This window comes from Scyliorhinus torazame, chromosome 11 (assembly GCF_047496885.1).
Source record: "Scyliorhinus torazame isolate Kashiwa2021f chromosome 11, sScyTor2.1, whole genome shotgun sequence".
Taxonomy (NCBI): Eukaryota; Metazoa; Chordata; class Chondrichthyes; order Carcharhiniformes; family Scyliorhinidae; genus Scyliorhinus; species Scyliorhinus torazame.
Genome location: NC_092717.1, coordinates 127,587,654 through 127,612,894, shown reverse-complemented (window position 1 = coordinate 127,612,894; position 25,241 = coordinate 127,587,654). Strand labels below are relative to the sequence as shown.

Genomic DNA, 25,241 nt, shown 5'->3' with positions numbered 1-25,241 from the left:
GATCGAGCTCTCCACCTACAACTGCGAGATCTTGTATCGTCCCAGGAAGCTAAACGAGGCTCCTGACGCCCTGTCCCGCGGCACATGTGACACCGCACAACTGGACCGCCTCCGAGCCCCCCACGAGGACCTCTGCCACCCGGGGGTCACTCGCTTTTTCCATTTCATCAAGACCCGCAACCTGCCTACTCCATCGACGAGGTCAGGACTGTCACCAGGGACTGCCAAATCTGCACGGAGTACAAACCGCACTTCTACCGGCCAGAGAGAGCGCATCTGATAAAGGCTTCCCGTCCCTTTGAACGCCTCAGCATGGACTTCAAAGGCCCCCTCCCCTCCACCGACCGCAACACGTACTTCCTGAATGTGATTGACGAGCACTCCCGGTTTCCATTCGCCATCCCCTGCCCCGACATGACCGCCTCCACCATCATCAGGGCCCTCCATAGCATCTTTGCACTGTTCGGGTTCTCCGCTTACATACACAGTGATAGGGGGTCCTCCTTTATGAGCGACGAACTGCGTCAATTCCTGCTCAGCAAGGGCAGCGCCTCGAGCAGCACGACCAGTTACAACCCCCGGGGTAACAGACAGGTAGAGAGGGAGAACGGAGCGGTCTGGAAGACCATCCTACTGGCCCTACGGTCCAGGAACCTCCCAGTCTCCCGCTGGCAAGAAGTCCTCCCGGATGCCCTCCACTCCATCCGGTCACTACTTTGTACAACCACCAATCAGACACCTCACGAACGTCTCCTTGTCTTCCCCAGGAAGTCCTCCTCTGGGACCTCGCTCCCGACCTGGCTGGCAGCACCCGGACCCATCCTGCTCCGAAAACACGTGTGGGCGCACAAGTCGGACCCGTTGGTCGAGAGGGTCCATCTGCTCCATGCTAACCCCCAGTACGCCTACGTGGCATACCCCTACGGCCGACAAGACACGGTCTCCCTACGGGACCTGCCGCCTGCCGGAACTCCACGCTTTTTCCAGCCACCAGTCCAACCCTCCCCTCCACTGCAGCACCTTACAGGAGGATCGGTCCTTCCGCTGGCCCCGTCTAGGCCCCCCCACCCACCAACGGCCCCCGCAGGCGCTCCCTTCCCAGGTCAACCGTTTTCCCCACCAGCGCCGTCTAGGGGTGACGAAGCTGCCATGGAGATCGAAGCCACGCTCCCGGAGTCACAGACGCCCGCGCCTCCACTGGAGTCACCACCGAGGCTCCGACAATCACAGAGGATGACCAGGGCCCCCGCTCGACTGATTGCTTCATTTTAACTGTAATCTGTAAATATAAACCATCAAATGTACATAGCTACCAGACTTGTAAATAGTGACTAAACACTGTACGGAAGTATTACGGTACCTCCACAACTAATTATACCATGTTATGTTTTGTAGTTTTTGGCCACCACCCCCGCCAGACTTTTTTGTAACAGGGGGTGAATGTGGTATTATAGGTATTACGGTACCTGAGAGGCTAAAGTACCATTGGTAGAACCTGTATGCTTGCTATTGGCTAGAGTGTATAATACCTCCGCCCTGATAGGCGGGGTATAAGAATCCGTGCCGCCCCAGCAGCCCTCATTCTGTACCTGAGCTGCTGGGGGAAACATCTAGCTTATTGAAGTCTTCAATTGGACTACAACCTCGCTTTAGTGGTCATTGATCGTGCATCAGATGCAAAGGGTGGTAGAGGTTTGTAACTCTCTCCCACCAACAACCGTTCTGTTGAAGCTAAAACAGTGATTCATTTTAAATCTGAGATAGATAGATTCTCTTTTCAGCAAAGATATTAAGGGATCTGGGCCAAAGGCAGGTGCATAAAGTTCGGCCACAGATAAGCCATGATTTAATTGAGGGGCGGGATAAGCTCGAACGTCTGAATGGCCTACTCCTGTTCCTATGTTCCTCTGACTCAGTACATAGTTATGCAGAGACTGATGTGAGCTCGGAGTTAAGTGCTCGGACCTTCCAGAACAACCTTGGACATATCATTAAACTTTTTACTGCATTGCAGCCGTGTCTGAGGCCAATGCTCCTGGTATCGATCCCATCTGCTATCTGGGGTCACTGGTGCTGAATGGCTTGTCAGCCATACTTTTCCCACTTCCTCCTGCAGCTGACCTTCTCCATCAGCATCCCCAAGAATGCATCTGAGAAACGTGTGAGGGTTGTGGTGCTATCCAAAGCTTTTCCTTGGTCTTTCATGCTCAGAATTGCCTTCCAGTTGCTTGAAGCCAAAGTTCATCTTCCCTTTGATGTACTCTCTGCCTTAAAATAACACTTGAGCCACATGACATTCAAGTCCCTGCTCAGCCAAACCTGCCAATCAACAGCTCGCTAGTGCTGACAAAAGTGAGGGCCTCTGACCAATTTAGCCTCCTCATTGTTCTCATGTGATTAGGTCCACTTTATCTATGTTTTTAATAGTGGTCAGATCAGACCTGTTAGCTGAGCTGACCTGAGGGACTAAGAGGTTAATGCAGAATTGTAAAGGTTGTGGTCAATCTTCTTCATGAGATTTTCTTCTCAGTAGGCAACATATTGAGCCAGACCATGTGAATCCACGGTGGGCCATATCTCCCTTGACTAATAAACTTGATTGATTGTGCCTGCTTTTTCAAGGTGATCATGCAGAGTGCAGTAATCTATCAAAAACTGAAGAATAGTTGATTTTATTTTTTATCCAACATCGATTTTTCAATCAGGGATGGCAGTTCTTCACAGTTCATGTCAAAGCAAATAGATTGAACAAAAATAATTGCAGAAGGATTAGGCATTGAACCAAACTTCTGACTGTTAGTTTGATTTTATACAACAGTGGGAGAAGTATAAGTGCTTTAGTCCATGTTTCCGAATATCTTTGGTGCAGCACGGTAGCACAGTGGTTAGCACCGCTGCCTCACAGCGCCAGGGACCTGGGTTCGATTCTGACCTCGGGTGGCTGTCTGTGTGGAATTTGCACTTTCGCCCCGTGTCTGCGTGGGTTTCCTTTGGATGCTCCAGTTTCCTCCCACAGTCCAAAGATGTGCAGGTTAGGTGGATTGGCCACGTTAAATTGCCCCTTAGCAACCCCAAAGATTAGGTGGGGTTTACCGGGGCGGGGGGGGGGGGGGAGAGTGGGTGAGGAGCTCTTTCGGAGGGTCATTGCAGACTCGATGGGCCCAATGGCCTCCTTTTGCAACTGTAAGGATTCTGTGATTCAATGTTTGCCTGTCCAATGTTCCTCCCCATAGCCCTGTGAAACAATTTGAGAAATTTTGCTATGTTAAAGCTGCTATCTTGGTATTGTTGTCACTCGGGTGCGGTGGTTTTAATCCAGGAATCATGCACAGTAACACACAGAATCTTCAAGGGGTAAAGAGAGAGAGAGGCAGGGGAAATGTTTGTAAAAACTGTGGGGTGGATATTGTATAAACTGATCGTTAATTTGTATCAAATTTGCTCTTCAAAGGAGTGCGGTACCCTCAATAACGACGCTTCGAGTGTAAACAGTAAAGAAGGCTTTAATAAACTAAGAACTAGACTAGTGCCGAGACGTGTGCTAACAGCTGCACTGCCCACAAGGCGGCCCCTTGTATACGGCTCCCAGATGGGTGAAGCCGGAGGCAGAGTTCCCCAGGGTTCCAAGCCCGGTCTTAAAGGGGACATCACCTTACATGATGACAAGGGTACAGTGTTACAGTAACCGTTCATCACATTCACCCCCTGTTTAAAAAAGAGTCCAGCGGGGGTGAAGTGCCATCAAAGGTCCATCCGTCTTGGTGGCCGGATCGTCCTCATCGACCTCCTCAGTTCGGGCGATGGTGCGGCGGCCGGTGGTGCGGCGGACACGGACGTCCTGGTTGAGGGTACGTCCGGGAGCACGGCAGTCGGAGCTTTGGTCCGGGTCGGGGCAGGGGAACAGTCCGCAGGGAGAATAGGCGGGGCCAGGGGTAGCGGTGCCGGCGCCGGCGGGGTGTGTAAAGGGGGGGCCGCAATGGGTTGCTCACCAACAGGGGGTGGGGCCGGGAGGGGGTGTGTTGTAGGGGGTGCCGGGTCCTGCAGGGGAGCGGCGCGGGAAGGGGCATCTGTAGTGGGGGACCCAGCGGGTGCCAGATCCCGGAGGGAAACCGTATCTTGCCTGCCGTCGGGTAACTCGACATAGGCGTAACTGGGGTTGGCATGGAGTAATCGGACCTTTTCGACCAGGGAGTCCGTTTTATGGCTCCTCGCGTGCCTCCGGAGAAGAACGGGTCCCGGAGCCGTCAGCCAAGGTGGAAGCGAGACCCCAGAGGGAGACTTCCTGGGGAAGACAAACAATCGGTTGTGAGGGATCTAATTTGTGGCCGTGCAGAGGAGCGACCAAATGGAGTGTAGGGCGTTAGGCAGGACCTCCTGCCAGCGGGTAGTTGGGAGACTTCTCGATCGTAGGGCCAGAAGGACAGCCTTCCACACTGTCACGTTCTCCCTCTCCACTTGTCCGTTTCCCCGCGGGTTATAACTGGTCGTTCTGCACAAGGCGATGCCTTTGCTGAGCAGATACTGACGCAGTTCATCGCTCATGAACGATGTACCCCGGTCGCTGTGGATATAAGCGGGGAAACCGAACAGAGTAAAGATGCTGTGCAGTGCCTTAATCACGGTGGCTGAGGTCATGTCGGGGCAGGGAATGGCGAATGGGAAATGGGAGAACTCATCGATAAAGGTGAGGAAATAGGCATTACGATTGGTGGACAGGAGGGGCCCCTTGAAGTCCACGCTCAGTCGCTCAAAGGGCCCCGAGGCCTTCACGAGCTGAACCTTGTCTGGCCGGTAGAAGTGCGGTTTGCACTCCGCACAGATCTGGCAGGCCCTGATCATGGCCTTGACCTCCTTGGTTGAGTAAGGTAGGTTGCGGGACATGATAAAATGGACGAGCCGGGTAACCCCCGGGTGGCAGAGGTCATTGTGGATGGCTTGCAGGCAGCCGTCCAGCACGTTGGCACATGTGCCGCGGGACAGGGCATCTGGGGGCTCGTTGAGCTCCCCTGGACGATACTTGATATCGTACGTGTAGGTGGAGAGTTCAATCCTCCACCTCAAAACTTTATTGTTTTTTATTTTGCCCCGTTGTGTGTTATCGAACATATAGGCGACTGACCATTGGTCGGTGACGAGGGTGAACCTCCTACCAGCTAGGTAGTGCCTCCAGCGCCGCACAGCCTCCACAATGGCTTGTGCCTCCTTCTCGACTGCAGAGTGTCGAACCTCGGAGGCGGTGAGGGTCCGGGAGAAGAACGCTACTGGCCTGCCTGCCTGATTGAGGGTAGCAGCCAGGGCGATGTCTGATGCATCGCTCTCTACCTGGAAGGGGATGATTTTGTCCACCGCGCGCATAGCGGCCTTGACGATATCGGCCTTGATGCGGTTGAAGGCCAATTGAGCCTCAGCCGAGAGGGGAAAAGTGGTGGTCTTTATGAGTGGCTGGGCTTTGTCCGCATACTTGGGGACCCACTGGGCGTAGTAGCAGAAGAGCCCCAAGCACCGTTTGAGGGCCTTGAGGCTGCGGGAGGGAGGGGGAGTTCCTTAAGGGGGCACATGCGGTCGGGGACGGGACCTAGGGCCCCGTTTTCCATGACATAGCCGAGGATGGCTAGCCGGGCTGTGTGGAAAACGCATTTTTCCTCATTATAGGTCAGGTTAAGGGCTCGGGCGGTCCAGAGGAACTTTTCGAGGTTAACGTCATGGTCCTGCTGGTCATGGCCACAGATGGTGACATTGTCCAAGTACGGGTATGTAGCCCGCAAACCGTACTGGTCCACCATTTGATCCATCGCCCTTTGAAAGACGGAGACCCCATTTGTGATGCCGAAGGGGACCCTGAGGAAGTGGAAGAGCCGGCCGGCTGCTTCGAAGGCAGTATTGGGGCGGTCTTTCGGTCGGCTGGGGAGCTGGTGGTAGGCGGATTTGAGGTCGACCGTGGAAAATACTCGGTATTGAGCGATCCGATTTACCATTTCCGTGATGTGAGGAAGGGGGTACGCATCAAGCTGCGTGAATCGGTTTATGGTCTGGCTATAATCCACGACCATCCATTTCTTATCCCCGTACCAGACTACCACCACTTGTGCTCGCCAAGGGCTGTTGCTAGCCTTGATGACCCCCTCTCCCAGTAAACGCTGGACCTCTGACTTGATAAAAGTCATATCTTGGGCACTGTACCGCCGGCTCCTGGTGGCGACTGGCTTGCAGTTGGGAGTGAGGTTCGCGAATAGCGAGGGGGGTGCGACTTTCAGTGTCGCAAGGCAGCATACCGTGAGGGGGGGGGGAAGGGTCCACCGAATTTCAGTGTCAGGCTTCGGCGGCTGCACTGGAAATCCAGTCCGAGCAGCAGGGGGGCACAGAGGTGTGGAAGGATATAAAATTTGAATTGAGTGTACTTGGCGCCCTGGATCGAGAGATCCGCGATACAGTACCCCTTAATTTGTACCAAGTGGGACCCGGATGCGAGGGCTATGGATTGGGACGCGGGATGGGTGCGCAGGGAGCAGCGCCTTACCGTTTCAGGATGGATAAAGCTCTCTGTGCTCCCGGAGTCGAAGAGGCATGCAGTGTCGCGCCCGTTGACCTGGACCTGCATCAAAGAGTTCTGCAGGTGTTTTGGCCGAGTTTGGTCGAGGGTGATCGCTCCCACTCGCGGGTAGTCGGAGTCCTCAGCCAAGTCGGGCTCATAAAATGGCCGCCGCCGGCTGCGCGTGTCGGGTCGAGAAGATGGCCGCCGACAAGATGGCCGCTCCCATGATTCGCACGAGGCAGATGTGCATCAGAAGGGGGCGTGTCGGGTCAGTGCGCAGCCGCACTGCGAGGCCTGCGGGCCTGAGTGCCTGATTTCCGGGCCGGCTATTCTTTGTTCTTCTGGCCCCTGGGTCTGGCCAGGCAGACCCTCGCAAAATGGCTCTTCTTCCCGCAGTCGTTGCAGATTGCGGAGCAGGCTTGGCGGCGTGGGTGCTGGCCCTGCCCGCAGAAGTACCACGGTGTGCCCCCATGATGCGCAGGTCGCCGCGTGGCGCAGGCCTGTAATATGGCTGAGTCTCAGGAAGTCTGGGGGGTACGTACCCAAGTTATGTCAGGCCACCTCCAGCAAGGAGGCGATAGTTAGCGTGTCCTGGAGGTCTTTTGCTCCGTTTTCAAGCAGCCGCTGCCGGATGTAGGTTGAGCGGATGCCGGACACGAAAGCGTCTCTGATGTGCAGGTTCATATGGACTTCCCCTGTCACATCCTGGTGGTCACAGTCCCTGGCAAGCGCGGTGAGTTTCTCCACGAATTCGTCTAGCGATTCCCCTGAGCGCTGCCGGCAGGTAGAGAGCAGATGCCTGGCGTGCATCTCGTTGATGGGTTTGACGAACCGCTTGTGGAGTAGCTCCACTGCCTCTTCATAAGTCGTCGCCTTTTCGAGCGTGGCGGAGATTCTGTGACTCACCCGGGTGTGGAGTCGGCGCAGCTTGCATGGACCCAGGATGGGAGTCTCTGAGGAGTCCAGGTAAGCCTCGAAGCATCGGAGCCAGTATTAAAAAATTTCCTTTGCCTCCGGTGTCCGTGCTTCCAGGTTGAGCTTCTCTGGTTTTAGGCCTGCGTCCATCCTGATGTAGTTTAGTTTATTAAATTGTGGTACCCTCAATAACGACGCTTCGAGTGTAAACAGTAAAGAAGGCTTTAATAAACTAAGAACTAGACTAGTGCCGAGACATGTGCTAACAGCTGCACTGCCCACAAGGCGGCCCCTTATATACGGCTCCCAGATGGGCTGAGCCGGAGGCGAAGTTCCCCAGGGTTCCAAGCCCGGTCTTAAAGGGGACATCACGTTACATGATGACAAGGGTGCAGTGTTACAGTAACCGTTCATCACAAGGAGATAGTTTTTACACCAGCTGCAGAGGCTGATTCTGTTCAGGAAAACCCAACTGTTTAATAATTGGCAATTACATGATTGACATAAATTTCTCCTGACAGGGCTGTTATCAAATAATTCAAGCTCCTCTTCAAAATGAGTTTAAATAATTGAGTAAAATAAGCTGGAAATGTTCTGCTTTTTGACTGAGAAAAAGAATCATTTGCTAGATATTGAAATATCTAGAAAATACGGGTTCAATTCCCGTACCAGCCTCCCCGAACAGGCGCCGGAATGTGGTGACTAGGGGCTTTTCACGGTAACTTCATTTGAAGCCTACTTGTGAAAATAAGCGATTTTCATTTGATATGAATCAAATGCTTACAGATCGTCTTCGTGAGGAGTAAACGTCTCGTCAACTCCCTACTTTGCAATTATGGCACTGTCACTCGCTCTAACTGCATACAGTAATGTATTGACCTAATTCTTTTGTTCCATTTTGTGCAAACCAAAAGTGTTCCAAATCTGGAAAACCTTTTTCTCTGGCTGTCCCATCGTGGAGCCTGTTGTCAGCCTTCAGCGTTTGGCATGATTCTGGGAAGAGTAGGATGGATTCCATGCCTTTTTAGGCACCGACAGCACCAAGAAAGACCCAACTATCAAACAGGACACTTTTGTTTTGGCCTTGACGAGGAACGCCCCACTGAGGCTGCACTTACCCTTTTCAGGGAAATCGGGGCACTGTCTTTAAATGCCGCCCTGATCTCGCGACCCCTCTTGGACTCCCCATCGTTGCCTCCGCCCCCAACGCCCCAACTTGCATGTTGGGATATCCTCGAGCACCCCCCTCATCCCACCTCATAAGGGCAGGGCATCCCAGGTCCCAGTCCCTGGCATGAGAAACCTAGCACCCGGGTACATTGGCACAGCCAACCAGGTACCCTGGAAGTGCTACTTGGGCACTCTGGCAGTGCCAGAGTGGCACAGCTAGGGCATCTGGGTGACAGTGCCAAGGTGTCAGGCTGGCAGTATCAAGGCACATGGGTGGCAGTGGGGGTACCAGTGTACCACCCTGTCCAGAACCCGATCATCCTCCAAAAGCCTGGGAGACCCCCCTAGATGCTGTTATACCTGGTCCACGTTTATGTGGTACAATGCAAAACAGCACCATTAATGAGTTCTCCCAGGCACGGGCTTTCATTGCCGGGCCTTGGGAGCATTGTACACCGACATATTAAATTTAACCTAATTGCTCACTGAAAAATGTGAATCTTGATCTCGCCCAGCGAGGGCTAGATTCAGATTGCAGGATCTCACAAGATCTCATTAGATCTCGCGAGACATTCAGAATATCGCAAATGTCGCGAGAGACGGCCTTATCGCATCACCGAGTCGAGCGCAACAAGGCTGTTTGATCATACCTTTTATTTCCAGCTACTATTTACATATTGGGACCCCTGCACAAGACCTTTCTTCCTTCCAGATTTCTGTTACTCAAATATGTGATGCTGCAAGGCATGACGTCAGAACCCTGTGCTTCTGGGGGGACGGGGGGAGGGGGGGAAGGGACAGGGGGAGCACACATGGCAGTGTGGGAGGGAGAGGAACCATAGACCGACCGAGAGGGTGGCAAATTGTATATAGGACCTTTAGCCATCTCAGATGGCCACCTGCAAAGGACCATAGGAATTATGGTCAACCCAGGACTCAGACAGACTCAGAGCTTGTGTGTGTATTTGCAACCCAGATAGCTAGACGCAATCGAAACCCCCTCTCGTTTGCATTCTAATGGCACATTTCCCCAGAATAAAAGGACTGTACTCAGGTAACCGATACAGATGCAGACTAACCGGCGCCACTCCCTTTGCTAAGAAAGCCCAAACAGCCAAGGTCAATGACCGCTCAGGACACGCCCAGCCATCAAGGCACCCGCCCCTTTATTGGCCAAAATCGAAGGCAGTGATCGAAGCCTTTCGAATTATTGGGTCCAAAGCTACGGACTGCCCCAAAGAGCGCGAAATCCCAGAGGGATAAAAAGAGACACAGCCATGTGTTCGGTCTCTCTTGGCCCCGGCCTACGCCTAAAACCAAATGTAGCATTATGACCAAAAGACAAGTTCAAGACCAACGATCGCTACCAGACAGCTGAGCCCAGCAGAAACAGAGTCACTTCTTCTACCCAGCCATGCAAGATCCGGACAAAGGCCTTGTTCATCTGCAAAGAGCCGGTTGCCCTCAAGTTAAGTATAGGTTATTGTAGTTGTTCGGTGTAGTTTAACTTGTAGTGTTTTATGTTGCATGTCGAAGTAATCCTTGTGTATAAATAAACCATCTTTGAACTTGAACTGACTAACTGGTTGTTTGGTCTTTGATCGATAAATCTGGTAAAGCGTTGTGGTTATATCATTTGACACCTGGCGACTCTGAAAATCAATATTATCATTAATAACTGCCATATCTAGTTACATTGGCAACATTATTGGCGACTCTGGTGGGAAAGTATTCCACTCATTAAAAAGAGCAACATTTTGGTGTCTCCGGTGCCGATTGGCAACATTATTGGCGACCTCTGACGGGACTCCACCTAGAAGTGATTTTGCCACTCTGAGAGAACCCACAAAACTTTGCATTAGAAATCCAATTGAGGAAAAGTGAAAGAAACCACAAGTGTAAGGCCCATATCGATCAAATCACCAAGATTCGGAAATGTGTTTAACCTGCATGCGTACTAACAGGGATATAAGGTAAACTTGTCAGATTTTGAGTAAAACTATCGGGAGTATTGTGAACCGGAAAATAGCCTAGGCCATACCCGCTGTTTGAATCACCCACCGCCTTATTCCCTCTGTCCCAAATTGACGGTAGGAAAAGAGAAGTTAGAAGCAGAGCAAAAGAGAAATTAGAGGTAGGAAAACAGAGAACTTAACGGTAGGAAAACAGAGATAATAGTAGCAATGGCCACAAAAGCGATGGAACGTTTGATTAACCCGCAGGAACCCAAGGTCGCAGTGACCAACAGAACAGAGCAGTGCCCCATATGGGAAGAGGAATTGAGGAAGTATTTAAAGGGGAAAGGATGGCCCCTTTGGTCCGAGTTTTGTGCAAATGAAGAGTCATGTCCAGGAAGCATAGGACAAACCTGGTGGGACAACCTAACCAAGGTACATAAGAAAAATGCAGCGAAAGTGCGAAAGCCGATGGCAATAGTGTCCTGTTTGGCACAGTTGCGAGGCACAGAGGAGATCGTGAGGACGCTCCACAGACAGCTAGTTGAGAAAGAGGAGAAGAATGAGGGAAACTACAGTGAAAGTGAAAAGATTATTGAGCAACTCTGGGATCAGTTGGCAGCTAAAGATAAAGAGATGGCTGATGTCAAACGGGCACACCAATCTTGTTTAGTTCACCTTAGCAGCTTTCAGACCCAGTACGATAAAGCCTACCAAGATACACAGCGTGCAATTTTGGTACGAGAAGAGACAGAACAGCAGGTAGCACAGTTAACAAGACAATGCACGGATTTAAAGGCAGCTTTATGAGCGCTCCATAGCTCCACAACAGAACAAAGACAGAGCACAGTAGGTCACGTGAAATGTAGTTGCAGTCACTGCTTTCAGTGCAAAACGGATTCAGAGATACCATTGGACAAGATTTATATGAGGAGAATGTCCTCAACTGGCAAGAACTAACTGAAACTAAACAGCTGGTGTAGGAGGGAGGGTTTCCATTATCTGGACCACTGGGAGCTCTTCCGGGGCAGGTGTGACCTGTATAAGAAGGACGGGTTGCATCTAAACCGGAGAGTCATAGATATCCTGGCCGCGAGGTTTGCTAGTGTCACACGGGAGGGTTTAAACTAGTATGGTAGGGGGGTGGGCACGGGAGCAATAGGTCAGAAGGTGAGAGCATTGAGGGAGAACTAGGGAATAGGGACAGTGTGGCTCTGAGGCAGAGCAGGCAGGGAGAAGTTGCTGAACACAGCGGGTCTGGTGGCCTGAAGTGCATATGTTTTAATGCAAGAAGTATTACGGGTAAGGCAGATGAACTTAGAGCTTGGATTAGTACTTGGAACTATGATGTTGTTGCCATTACAGAGACCTGGTTGAGGGAAGGGCAGGATTGGCAGCTAAACGTTCCAGAATTTAGATGTTTCAGGCGGGATAGAGGGGGATGTAAAAGGGGAGGCGGAGTTGCGCTACTGGTTCGGGAGAATATCACAGCTGTACTGCGAGAGGACACCTCAGAGGGCAGTGAGGCTATATGGGTAGAGATCAGGAATAAGAAGGGTGCAGTCACAATGTTGGGGGTATACTACAGGCCTCCCAACAGCCAGCGGGAGATAGAGGAGCAGATAGGTAGACAGATTTTGGAAAAGAGTAAAAACAACAGGGTTGTGGTGATGGGAGACTTCAACTTCCCCAATATTGACTGGGACTCACTTAGTGCCAGGGGCTTAGACGGGGCGGAGTTTGTAAGGAGCATCCAGGAGGGCTTCTTAAAACAATATGTAGACAGTCCAACTAGGGAAGGGGCGGTACTGGACCTGGTATTGGGGAATGAGCCCGGCCAGGTGGTAGATGTTTCAGTAGGGGAGCATTTCGGTAACAGTGACCACAATTCAGTAAGTTTTAAAGTACTGGTGGACAAGGATAAGAGTGGTCCTAGGATGAAGGTGCTAAATTGGGGGAAGGCTAATTATAACAATATTAGGCGGGAACTGAAGAACATAGATTGGGGGCGGATGTTTGAGGGCAAATCAACATCTGACATGTGGGAGGCTTTCAAGTGGCAGTTGAAAGGAATACAGGACCGGCATGTTCCTGTGAGGAAGAAGGATAAATACGGCAATTTTCGGGAACCTTGGATGACGAGTGATATTGTAGGCCTCGTCAAAAAGAAAAAGGAGGCATTTGTCAGGGCTAAAACGCTGGGAACAGACGAAGCCTGCGTGGAATATAAGGAAAGTAGGAAGGAACTTAAGCAAGGAGTCAGGAGGGCTAGAAGGGGTCACGAAAAGTCATTGGCAAATAGGGTTAAGGAAAATCCCAAGGCTTTTTACACGTACATAAAAAGCAAGAGGGTAGCCAGGGAAAGGGTTGGCCCACTGAAGGATAGGCAAGGGAATCTATGTGTGGAGCCAGAGGAAATGGGTGAGGTACTAAATGAATACTTTGCATCAGTATTCACCAAAGAGAAGGAATTGGTAGATGTTGAGTCTGGAGAAGGGGGTGTAGATAGCCTGGGTCACATTGTGATCCAAAAAGACGAGGTGTTGGGTGTCTTAAAAAATATTAAGGTAGATAAGTCCCCAGGGCCTGATGGGATCTACCCCAGAATACTGAAGGAGGCTGGAGAGGAAATTGCTGAGGCCTTGACAGAAATCTTTGGATCCTCGCTGTCTTCAGGGGATGTCCCGGAGGACTGGAGAATAGTCAATGTTGTTCCTCTGTTTAAGAAGGGTAGCAAGGATAATCCCGGGAACTACAGGCCGGTGAGCCTTACTTCAGTGGTAGGGAAATTACTGGAGAGAATTCTTCGAGACAGGATCTACTCCCATTTGGAAGCAAATGGACGTATTAGTGAGAGGCAGCACGGTTTTGTGAAGGGGAGGTCGTGTCTCACTAACTTGATAGAGTTTTTCGAGGAGGTCACTAAAATGATTGATGCAGGTAGGGCAGTGGATGTTGTCTATATGGACTTCAGTAAGGCCTTTGACAAGGTCCCTCATGGTAGACTAGTACAAAAGGTGAAGTCACACGGAATCAGGGGTGAGCTGGCAAGGTGGATACAGAACTGGCTAGGCCATAGAAGGCAGAGAGTAGCAATGGAAGGATGCTTTTCTCATTGGAGGGCTGTGAACAGTGGTGTTTCACAGTGATCAGTGCTGGGACCTTTGCTCTTTGTAGTATATATAAATGATTTGGAGGAAAATGTAACTGGTCTGATTAGTAAGTTTGCAGACGACACAAAGGTTGGTGGAATTGCGGATAGCGATGAGGACTGTCGGAGGATACAGCAGGATTTAGATTGTTTGGAGACTTGGGCGGAGAGATGGCAGATGGAGTTTAATCCGGACAAATGTGAGGTAATGCATTTTGGAAGGGCTAATGCAGGTAGGGAATATACAGTGAATGGTAGAACCCTCAAGAGTATTGAAAGTCAAAGAGATCTAGGAGTACAGGTCCACAGGTCATTGAAAGGGGCAACACAGGTGGAGAAGGTAGTCAAGAAGGCATACGGCATGCTTGCCTTCATTGGCCGGGGCATTGAGTATAAGAATTGGCAAGTCATGTTGCAGCTGTATAGAACCTTAGTTAGGCCACACTTGGAGTATAGTGTTCAATTCTGGTCGCCACACTACCAGAAGGATGTGGAGGCTTTAGAGAGGGTGCAGAAGAGATTTACCAGAATGTTGCCTGGTATGGAGGGCATTAGCTATGAGGAGCGATTGAATAAACTCGGTTTGTTCTCACTGGAACGAAGGAGGTTGAGGGGAGACCTGATAGAGGTATACAAAATTATGAGGGGCATAGACAGAGTGGATAGTCAGAGGCTTTTCCCCAGGGTAGAGGGGTCAATTACTAGGGGTCATAGGTTTAAGGTGAGAGGGGCAAGGTTTAGAGTAGATGTACGAGGCAAGTTTTTTACGCAGAGGGTAGTGGGTGCCTGGAACTTGCTACCGGAGGAGGTGGTGGAAGCAGGGACGATAGTGACATTTAAGGGGCATCTTGACAAATACATGAATAGGATGGGAATAGAAGGATACGGACCCAGGAAGTGTGGAAGATTGTAGTTTAGTCGGGCAGCATGGTCGGCACGGGCTTGGAGGGCCGAAGGGCCTGTTCCTGTGCTGTACATGTCTTTGTTCTTTGTTTTTGAAACCGCCCATAGATATGTGGAGGATACCGAAAATCACAATAGAGCCCCCCAGGCCCCGAAAAGGAAAGCACCCGCACCACCGACTGCACAGGCAGCACACACCCCCATGAATCCAGTCACCACACAGCGCAAGTTATCGGATCGGGATGAGCCTGATATCGTTTACACCACCCCACTAACCATTATCCAATTGAGAGATGCCTGCTCCAAAATTGAACCATTCGAACCCACCGCAGACCCACATAATTTCTTTGAGAGAGTACGACAGCAAACGGTTATGTACGGTCTAGACGAAAGGGAGGAAGTTAAGCTTATAGTCATGGGCCATGGACCTTGACCCGTTAGCTCAGCTTTACCAGAACCCCAGAATGTAGGAGGAGGAAGCCTACAAGAAATGAAAACGGCTATTTTAAATGCGATTGGGTACAACAAGGGAGACCCAGTAGAAGGTTTGAACCGTTGTAGGCAAAAGAAGGGAGAGCATCCGACGGCATTTGCAGGTCGCCTTTGGATCCAATTTAAAGCAGTATTTGGAGATTTGAACAGCGCACACTTAGATAAATGACGATACAACTAAATGGGCCTGCACTTTAGTCTCCCACGCCACAGAAGCAGGTCAAAAGGCTTGTGTAAATTACGACCCTGCAGACGCCACACATAATGAAGTTTGGGTTTTAAAGCGACTCTCCAGAGCTTGGGAACAATCCCTACGTAGGAAGGCAGATCAGGAAAAGGCAGAGGCGAATATGCACCCAGTCAGGACTAATCAGGACTCAGCGTGGGTAAATGAGGGCAGACATGAAGGACAGCACCCCAGAGCACAGGCAACATGAGGTTGCTATAATTGTGAACACATGGGACATTACGCCCACGAATGAAGACAAACCCCCCCCCCGAACCAGCAACGGCACCAGCAATCGAACGCCCCACCTTGGAACAATGTTAGGTCCATACATAGCATTAGTGCCCGAACAGATAATGCAGTAATCAACACCACAGATTGATGGTGTTCGGACTTCCCAACTTGGGTCTGCGACACACTCTGGGACAAATCAGGCAGACCAGTAGTCACAGGCACAGTCCGGGGACATCCAGTAGAGTTCCTTTGGGACACAGAAGGGTCCTGTACCACTTTAAACTCCTCCACAATGTTTCAGCGCGACAAATGGCCCACCACAGACACCATCACCCTTAGTGGATTTGCAGGACATGTACAGCAGGGATCCATTACAGCCCCCGTAGATATTTGGATAGGAACCATAAACACCAGGCACCCCGTTGTTTTAGTCGACTTGCCCCAAACAGCCGAGCACATTCTAGGAATCGACTTTATGAGCTCCCACAACCTTTCTGTTGACCCCGTGAATAGGTGTGTATGGAAAATGGCCAAAACAGCGAGAACCCCCACCACGCTCACAGTAGGGGACTACGAGCATAGGATTTGCTCAGTAGGAGACTATTTGTTTGATCCGCAAACAATTAGCACAGACCAGACAATTGGGGAGGTCCTCAGAAAACATAAAGCATCCTTCGCCCAACACAAACACGATTGTGGGAAGATTCCAGGAATGGTCACAATTTCAGGTCCCGATCCCAAGCCCCAGAAGCAATACGGTTTCCCACAGCAAGCCGAGGGTAAGATCTCAAAAGTCACCAATAGCTTCCTAGATCAAGGAGTAATTCGGCCCGTAGCCTCAACGAACAATGCCCCAATTTGGCCCGTAAAGAAACCCGACGGTTCATGGAGATTAACTATTGACTCCTGAGAGCTCAACAAGGTCACCCCATTAGCAGCCCCCACCGTTGCCACGAGTCCGGAAACCATGCTCAAGCAGGGAGTACAAGCAAAGTACTTTACAGTGCTGGACTTTAGCAATGGCTTCTGGTTTGTTCCCTTGGATAAGGCCTGTCAATACAAGTTCGCGTTCACATTTCAAGGACAGCAGAATACGTGGACATGCCTCCCGCAAGGTTTCCACAACTCTTCCTCCATTTTTGGAGATTTGAACAGCGCACACTTAGATAAATGACGACACAACTAAATGGGCCTGCACTTTAGTCTCCCACGCCACAGAAGCAGGTCAAAAGGCTTGTGTAAATTACGACCCTGCAGACGCCACACATAATGAAGTTTGGGTTTTAAAGCGACTCTCCAGAGCTTGGGAACAATCCCTACGTAGGAAGGCAGATCAGGAAAAGGCAGAGGCGAATATGCACCCAGTCAGGACTAATCAGGACTCAGCGTGGGTAAATGAGGGCAGACATGAAGGACAGCACCCCAGAGCACAGGCAACATGAGGTTGCTATAATTGTGAACACATGGGACATTACGCCCATGAATGAAGACAAACCCCCCCCCCGAACCAGCAACGGCACCAGCAATCGAACGCCCCACCTAGGAACAATGTTAGGTCCATACATAGCATTAGTGCCCGAACAGATAATGCAGTAATCAACACCACAGATTGATGGTGTTCGGACTTCCCAACTTGGGTCTGCGACACACTCTGGGACAAATCAGGCAGACCAGTAGTCACAGGCACAGTCCGGGGACATCCAGTAGAGTTCCTTTGGGACACAGAAGGGTCCTGTACCACTTTAAACTCCTCCACAATGTTTCAGCGCGACAAATGGCCCACCACAGACACCATCACCCTTAGTGGATTTGCAGGACATGTACAGCAGGGATCCATTACAGCCCCCGTAGATATTTGGATAGGAACCATAAACACCAGGAAAAGTGTATGGAAAATGGCCAAAACAGCGAGAACCCCCACCACGCTCACAGTAGGGGACTACGAGCATAGGATTTGCTCAGTAGGAGACTATTTGTTTGATCCGCAAACAATTAGCACAGACCAGACAATTGGGGAGGTCCTCAGAAAACATAAAGCATCCTTCGCCCAACACAAACACGATTGTGGGAAGATTCCAGGAATGGTCACAATTTCAGGTCCCGATCCCAAGCCCCAGAAGCAATACGGTTTCCCACAGCAAGCCGAGGGTAAGATCTCAAAAGTCACCAATAGCTTCCTAGATCAAGGAGTAATTCGGCCCGTAGCCTCAACGAACAATGCCCCAATTTGGCCCGTAAAGAAACCCGACGGTTCATGGAGATTAACTATTGACTCCTGAGAGCTCAACAAGGTCACCCCATTAGCAGCCCCCACCGTTGCCACGAGTCCGGAAACCATGCTCAAGCAGGGAGTACAAGCAAAGTACTTTACAGTGCTGGACTTTAGCAATGGCTTCTGGTTTGTTCCCTTGGATAAGGCCTGTCAATACAAGTTCGCGTTCACATTTCAAGGACAGCAGAATACGTGGACATGCCTCCCGCAAGGTTTCCACAACTCTTCCTCCATTTTTCACCGACAATTGGCCAACGGACTTTCCAAATTTTCCCACCCCGAATGCCTTATTCAGTATGTGGGCACCTTACTCCTACAGACGGACACAAAGGAAGAACATGTTAAGCTTTTTTCAGAATTGCTAGGTTTCTTACAATCAATTGGATGCAAGGTTAACCCGAATAAAGCCCAGATCCTAAAAGAAAAGGTCCTTTATTTAGGCACCATTATCACCCATGGGAAGAGAGAGATTGAACACAAACGAATTGAGTCAATAGTTAAATTGCCCCTGCCCCACAATGTCACTGCACTCCGGTCATTCTTAGGATTAGTTGGATATTGTAGGAACCATATAGATAATTTTGCCACAAAAACAGCGCCACTCTCAGAGCTCCTTAAAAAGAACGCCTCATGGGAATGGCTTCCTCAACACACGGACGCCATTGATGAATTAAAACGCGCCCTAGGCACAATCCCTGCTTTGCAAGTTCCAGACCCACACTCTCCCTACGCCATAGAAGTAGCAAGCATCGACCGAACCCTATCAGCAGTACTCCTACAGGAAAGACATGACCGACTAGGACCCGTAGCCTATGCCTCACGAATTTTGGATCCCGTAGAGCAAGGATTTTCAGCCTGCGAATGGCACTTGCTCGCAGTCTTTTGGGCAGTGCAGTATTTTGCATCTATCACAGGCCTTAACCCAGTAATGATTTTAACCGAGCACACCCCAACGCAGCTATTGTTAGATGGTAGGTTAAAGGACTGTTCAGTCAGCCAGACTAGAACAGCTTGCTGGACACTGTTGTTACAAGGAAGGGACATTACAGTTAAACGTACAAAGACCCACACATTTTTAGCCGACAACCTTCAGTATGCAGGAACCCCACATGAGTGCCAGATCATAGCAGCCAAACACCACACAGGACCCTTTATTCCGAAGTCACTTCACACACGAGCAGGCATCAGAACACAGAATCCCCAGACCACAGACGAAGCTTTAAAAATTAATGTAGACGGTTCCTCCACCATAGAAAATGGAAAGAGAATAACTGGTTATGGGATTTATGTGCAAGACGCACAGGGACGCGCATTAGAGGAAATATCTTTAAAATGGCCCGGCCACCTAGGATCACAAGCAGCCAAATTAGCAGCTATAGCATTGTAGTGCAGCACCCAGATTCCTTTCCACCCCAGCGGACATACATTCGGACAGTTTATATGTCTGCAATAGTTTGACAGAATTCCTGCCCCTGTGGGCATCTCGAGGATTCGTATCCGCTGATGGTAAACCCCTACCCTCAGCCCCATTGTTGAAGCATATCCTTAAGACAGCAAAAGACAGCACATATGGCATAATCAAAGTGAGAAGCCATCATCGTTCCTCCCCACCCGGTAACGTAAAGGCAGATGCCTTAGCCAAGTCAGGGTCACGCCACGGACACTTTTGGCAACCCTCCGAAAGTGAACCGATCCATGCAGTCCAGGTTTCACAGGCTAATATCGAAGATTTAGCACAGCCCCAAAAGGCAGACGACACTCTTAAGCAAGTTTTAGACGGTAACTTCCCAGCCCCCTACGACAAATTCAAGGACTCACTGACGGTACAGGATGGTATAGTTTTGAAAAATTGAATTTATGTGGTCCCCACCCAGGACAGAAACCAGATAATTTAACAGTTTCATGACGGACACGGACATCAGATGATAGACAATACCATTGCCCATTTAAGACCCTTGTACTGGTGGCCCAATTTAAAAGCAGACGTCACGCATTATGTTGAGAATTGTTTAATCTGTGCACAGAAGAATCCTGAAAGATACTCCAAGAAAGGACAATTGAGACACACCCGTTAATGGCCCATGGACAAATTTACAACTCGACTACATTGATTCTCACCCCCCTGCAGAAATGGTTTTAAATATGTATTAGTAGTAATCGACACCTTTACAAAATGGGTAGAAGCATTTCCCTCCCAGACGAACACAGCGAACGTCACAGCTAAGATTTTGATCCAATAGATATTTACATGCTGGGGTCTTCCCCACATCATTGAGTCAGACAAAGGTTCCGGTTTCACCGGCAGAGTCATGCAAAGTGTTTTAACGATTTTTGGAATCAAACAAAAATTTCACATCGCATATCACCCCCAATCAAGCAGCATTGTTGAGAGAATGAATCGCACTTTAAAAGCGACCATTAGAAAGATGGTGCAACAGCATAACACCACATGGGACACAGTCCTCCCATTCGCCCGTATGTTTTTTAGGAACACAGTATCCATTTCCACAGGTTTCACCCCCCAAACTCTCATGACCGGACGGCCCATGAAAGGAACTGAATATTTATGAGGTCTCGATTTGGCAAGCCCCACTGTCAGCACCCTCACCCATGAAAAAGCAGTCCAACAAGTCACGGAAAATGTTAAAACAGTACAGCTCACTGCAGCTGTCCGACTAGGTGCTAGGAAAAAGCAGAGTAAGGCCTACTTTGATAAAACAGTCCGCCCCGTAGAGTATACAGTCGGTCAGCAAGTGATGGTTTCCCTGTACAATCCCAATTCGTTCCTCTCCCCTAAATTTGCAGGACCCTACTCCATTTCGGACCAAGAGAGCCTCTCTGTGTACAAGATAACATACCCCAATGGGAAAACTGGTTGTTTCCACATCAACCAGCTCAAAGTCTATGGAACCCAATGTAGTCACTCCCACCACATCTCCCTGGCAATAGCAGACGATTCCGCCCCGCCCATCGACAACCTAGTCCAACCCTCCCCAGCCATGACAGCATGTCCACACCCACAGACCCGACCTTGTCTCCACCCACAAGTACGACTTTCCACCTTGAGCTTGATTCAGACGATAGCGTCAGCCTTCCCGAATTGACCACGATCACTGACCACTGGTACAACCTCCCTGGCCCCAGTCACTCCAGCCCCTGGAACCACAACCAGGACATGTTTGGCCCCCAATATCCCCTTCCACAGCCAGAGCCACCGCCACCGCTCGACAACAGTAATTTGCCCTTCACTGCCACCGCCCCTACGCCTCATGACAAACAAACCCCTTTTTGGCACCGTGACAACTTTTGTCGACTGGTAAGACATGACGATTCGGATTCCACGACGGTCCACGTGGCCACGGCACAAAAACAGCAGACACGAGTCTGGCAACTGGGAGAGGGTGACAATTCCGAGTCTGACTCTCGTTACGGTAACCCTTTTACAACGCTTTTCGATACAGAACCCTGAGGTGTCCAGATGACGAAAAAAAGGAGCCGGATAAGGATTACGGTGTTCTACTTACTGATGGAGCCTGCCCGCCTTTTATTTTCCTCCTTTCTTTCTTATTGCTACATTGTTTTAATTAATGTCGGCGTGGCACCCAATTTCTTGATACAGTCATAGCTACTCTTCCGACGCCATTTACTGATCAATGGCTGTTAAAGGAACAATTGTTGGATCTCACATGTGTTACAAATTCTTTCCGCTCGTTTTGGTCACCCAGGTAGTGGAGCAACGGCACTGATCACTGCCCTTCCCGGGAATCCCACCCATTCTTGCCCTGCCGCGGCCCACTTGCACCTCATGTTCCCATCACTTTGAGTACTCCGGAATGGTTCCTTACACCTTTCACTGTCTTTGGCAGGTCTTAGTTTTCCCTTCTCTCCTCTTATTCTGGTTTAAAGAATGCCCTTTGCCACAGTCTGTACACTCAACTCTTTACGTTCCGCGACTCTTTGGTCGTTCCCCACCTGGTATTTACATGTTTGACACACTTGGTTGCCACATATGCTGCTATACGCGAACTACCTCTGGACCCTGGGACGAAGAAACTTTATAAAACCTGCCTCCCTAAAATTCTGCTGGTTAAGATAAGCCTCGACCTCCCATGGTTGTGATTTAAGAAAGACTGGTCGAAGAAATTGTCCGCCCACTCCAAGCATCGATCACAAGCTGCGAGAGTCTCTGTACTTTAAAAATTTGCATTTCTTGTCTCTAAAAAAGGTTATTTCAAAAAAAGAAATGAGGGAGTCACACATGGTGATGATTCTAATGGGTAATTGAAGTTAAGGAGAGAAAGACAAACAAAACAAGATGTTAACCAATGATAATAACAGATGTTATGCTTGCACCCCCAGGAATATACGAAGAACGAAGAACACAAGACAAGATGAAGAGAGGACTGATGACCTCCATTGTGATCATCGCTGGACCCCTACAACTGCGCGCGTTACAAGCGTTTGTATCCCACACCACACCAGCCCCGAACATGACCACACAACATGATACCCCTAGCCCGGACACCACACCACACATACAGATAAACACTGATACCCCCACTTGGTGCGAAGAAATTGTTAAATGGTATCCCCTTTCATATGCAGTAGAGGCCCTTCTGGTGATAGCGATAATCTGCAGTGTCACCCAGACACTTAGACTCCGCAAATGGCGAAAAAGAGCCTCACGTTCCCCGATATATGCACTCCCAGCCCCCTTCTTCGGAATTCGCCCAACCCAATAAACAATGTAACCACCGATAAAAATAAAGATTGTACACCTCTGTAACGTTGATAAGTTAAGTAGAAATATGATGCTGCCGTTGGTTTAAAAATTTTGTATTGCACATAAGTTCCTTTTTATATTTGCCAGCAGCATGAGAGTAGCTTAGACAGTGATAGTTAGATATTCCCTTGTGAGAATAAGTTAAACGTGTAATAGTTGAATGTCTTATAGTGACGCCTTCGAGATTATGAATGTATGATGTGTTAATAAAACTTAGGTAAATGCTCCAAAACATAGAACAGAGTAGTGTAGAACCTGTCCTTGACCAAGGGTAACCGGCACACCAAGGGCAGATGAGGGATCAACAGTGTGATCCACCACGCTTCGCGTTCAGGATCAAGAGGACGGGATGTAGCCATCTCAGCTGGCCATCTGCAAAGGACCATGGGAATTATGGCCAACCCAGGACTCAGACACACTCAGAGCTTGTGTGTGTATTTGCAACCCAGATGACTAGATGCGATCGAAACCCCCGCTCGTTTGCATTCTAATGGCCCATTTCCCCAGAACAAAGGGACTGTACTCAGGTAACCGATACAGATGCAGACTAACCGGCGCCACTCCCTTTGCTAAGAAAGACCAAACAGCCAAGGTCAGTGACCACTCAGGACACGCCCAGCCAGCAAGGCACCCGCTCCTTTATTGGCCAAAATCGAAGGCAGTGATCGAAGCCTGTCAAATTATTAGGTCCAAAGCTTAAGGACAGCCCCAAAGAGCGCAAAATCCCAGAGGGATAAAAAGAGACACAGCCATGTGTTCGGGGTCTCTTGGCCCCCGCCTGTGCCTAAAACCAAGTGTAGCATTACGATCAGAAGACAAGTTCAAGACCAATGATCGCTACCAGACGGATGAGACCAGCAGAAATGGAACCACTCATGTTAATGAGTTTATGGCGGAAATCATCATGAATGACTATGATTTAGTGGCCATTACTGAAACATGGTTAAAGGATGGTCACGACTGGGAGTTAAATATCCGAGGGTATCAAACTATTCGGAAGGACAGAGTGGATGGTAAGGGAGGTGGTGTAGCTCTGTTGTTTCAGGATGACATCCGGGCAACAGTAAGGGATGACATCGGTGCTATGGAGGATAACAAAAAGGAAGGACGGTAGAAGGAGGGAAAATCGACCGTGAATATCGAAGGAAATAAGGGAGAGTATCAAATTGAAGGAAAAAGCATACAAAGTAGCAAAGATTAGTGGGCGACTAGAGGACTGGGAAATCTTTAGGGGGCAACAGAAAGCTACTAAAAAAGCTATAAAGAAGAGTAAGATAGATTATGAGAGTAAATTTGCTCAGAATATAAAAACAGATAGTAAAAGTTTCTACAAATGGTACAGCAGTTATCATGGGGGTTTTAATCTACATGTTGATTGGTTTAACCAGGTCGGTCAAGGCAGCCTTGAGGAGGAGTTTATAGAATGTATCCGCGATAGTTTCCTCGAACAGTATGTAATGGAACCTACGAGGGAACAAGCGGTCCTAGATCTGGTCCTGTGTAATGAGACAGGATTGATTCAGGATCTCATAGTTAGGGATCCTCTCGGAAGGAGCGATCACAATATGGTGGAATTTAAAATACAGATGGAGGGTGAGAAGGTAAAATCAAGCACTAGTGTTTTGTGCTTAAACAAAGGAGATTACAATGGGATGAGAGAAGAACTAGCTAAGGTAGACTGGGAGCAAAGACTTTATGGTGAAACAGTTGAGGAACAGTGGAGAACCTTCCAAGTGATTTTTCACAGTGCCCAGCAAAGGTTTATACCAACAAAAAGGAAGGACGGTAAAATGAGGGAAAATCGACCGTGGATATCTAAGGAAATAAGGGAGAGTATCAAATTGAAGGAAAGAACATACAAAGTAGCAAAGATCAGTGGGAGACTAGAGGACTGGGAAATCTTTAGGGGGCAACAGAAAGCTACTAAAAAAGCTATAAAGAAGAGTAAGATAGATTATGAGAGTAAACTTGCTCAGTATATAAAAACATAGTAAAAGTTTCTACAAATACATAAAACAAAAAAGAGTGGCTAAGGTAAATATTGGTCCTTTAGAGGATAAGAAGGGAGATTTAATAATGGGAGATGAGGAAATGGCTGAGGAACTGAACAGGTTTTTTGGGTCGGTCTTCACAGTGGAAGACACAAATAACATGCCAGTGACTGATGGAAATGAGGCTATGACAGGTGAGGACCTTGAGAGGATTGTTATCACCAAGGAGGTAGTGATGGGCAAGCTAATGGGGCTAAAGGTAGACAAGAATCCTGGCCCTGATGGAATGCATCCCAGAGTGTTAAAAGAGATGGCTAGGGAAATTGCAAATGCACTAGTGATAATTTACCAAAATTCACTAGACTCTGGGGTGGTCCTGGCAGATTGGAAATTAGCAAACATGACACCACTGTTTAAAAAAGGAGGTAGGCAGAAAGCAGGTAATTATAGGCCAGTGAGCTTAACTTTGGTAGTAGAGAAGATGCTGGAATCTATCATCAAGGAAGAAATAGCGAGGCATCTGGATGGAAATTGTCCCATTGGGCAGACGCAGGATGGGTTCATAAAGGGCAGGTCGTGCCTAACTAATTTAGTGGAATTTTTTGAGGACATTACCA

At 49.3% G+C, this 25,241-nt stretch overlaps 1 protein-coding gene across 2 annotated transcripts in view; it reads left to right on the top strand.

Annotated features, from left to right (window-relative positions):
* The window catches only part of xkr4 (XK related 4), a 456,237-nt gene that overhangs the window by 224,037 nt on the left and 206,959 nt on the right, over positions 1 to 25,241 (top strand). Inside the window, exon 2 of one of the 2 annotated variants that reach the window (XM_072467752.1) lies at positions 22,210 to 22,365. The exons of the other annotated variant lie outside the window; for it this stretch is intronic. Coding sequence (XP_072323853.1) covers positions 22,210 to 22,357 — 148 coding nt within the window. The 3' untranslated portion in view covers positions 22,358 to 22,365. Of the gene's footprint in view, positions 1 to 22,209; positions 22,366 to 25,241 lie in introns of those variants that run through there. 2 annotated transcript variants of the gene reach the window in all.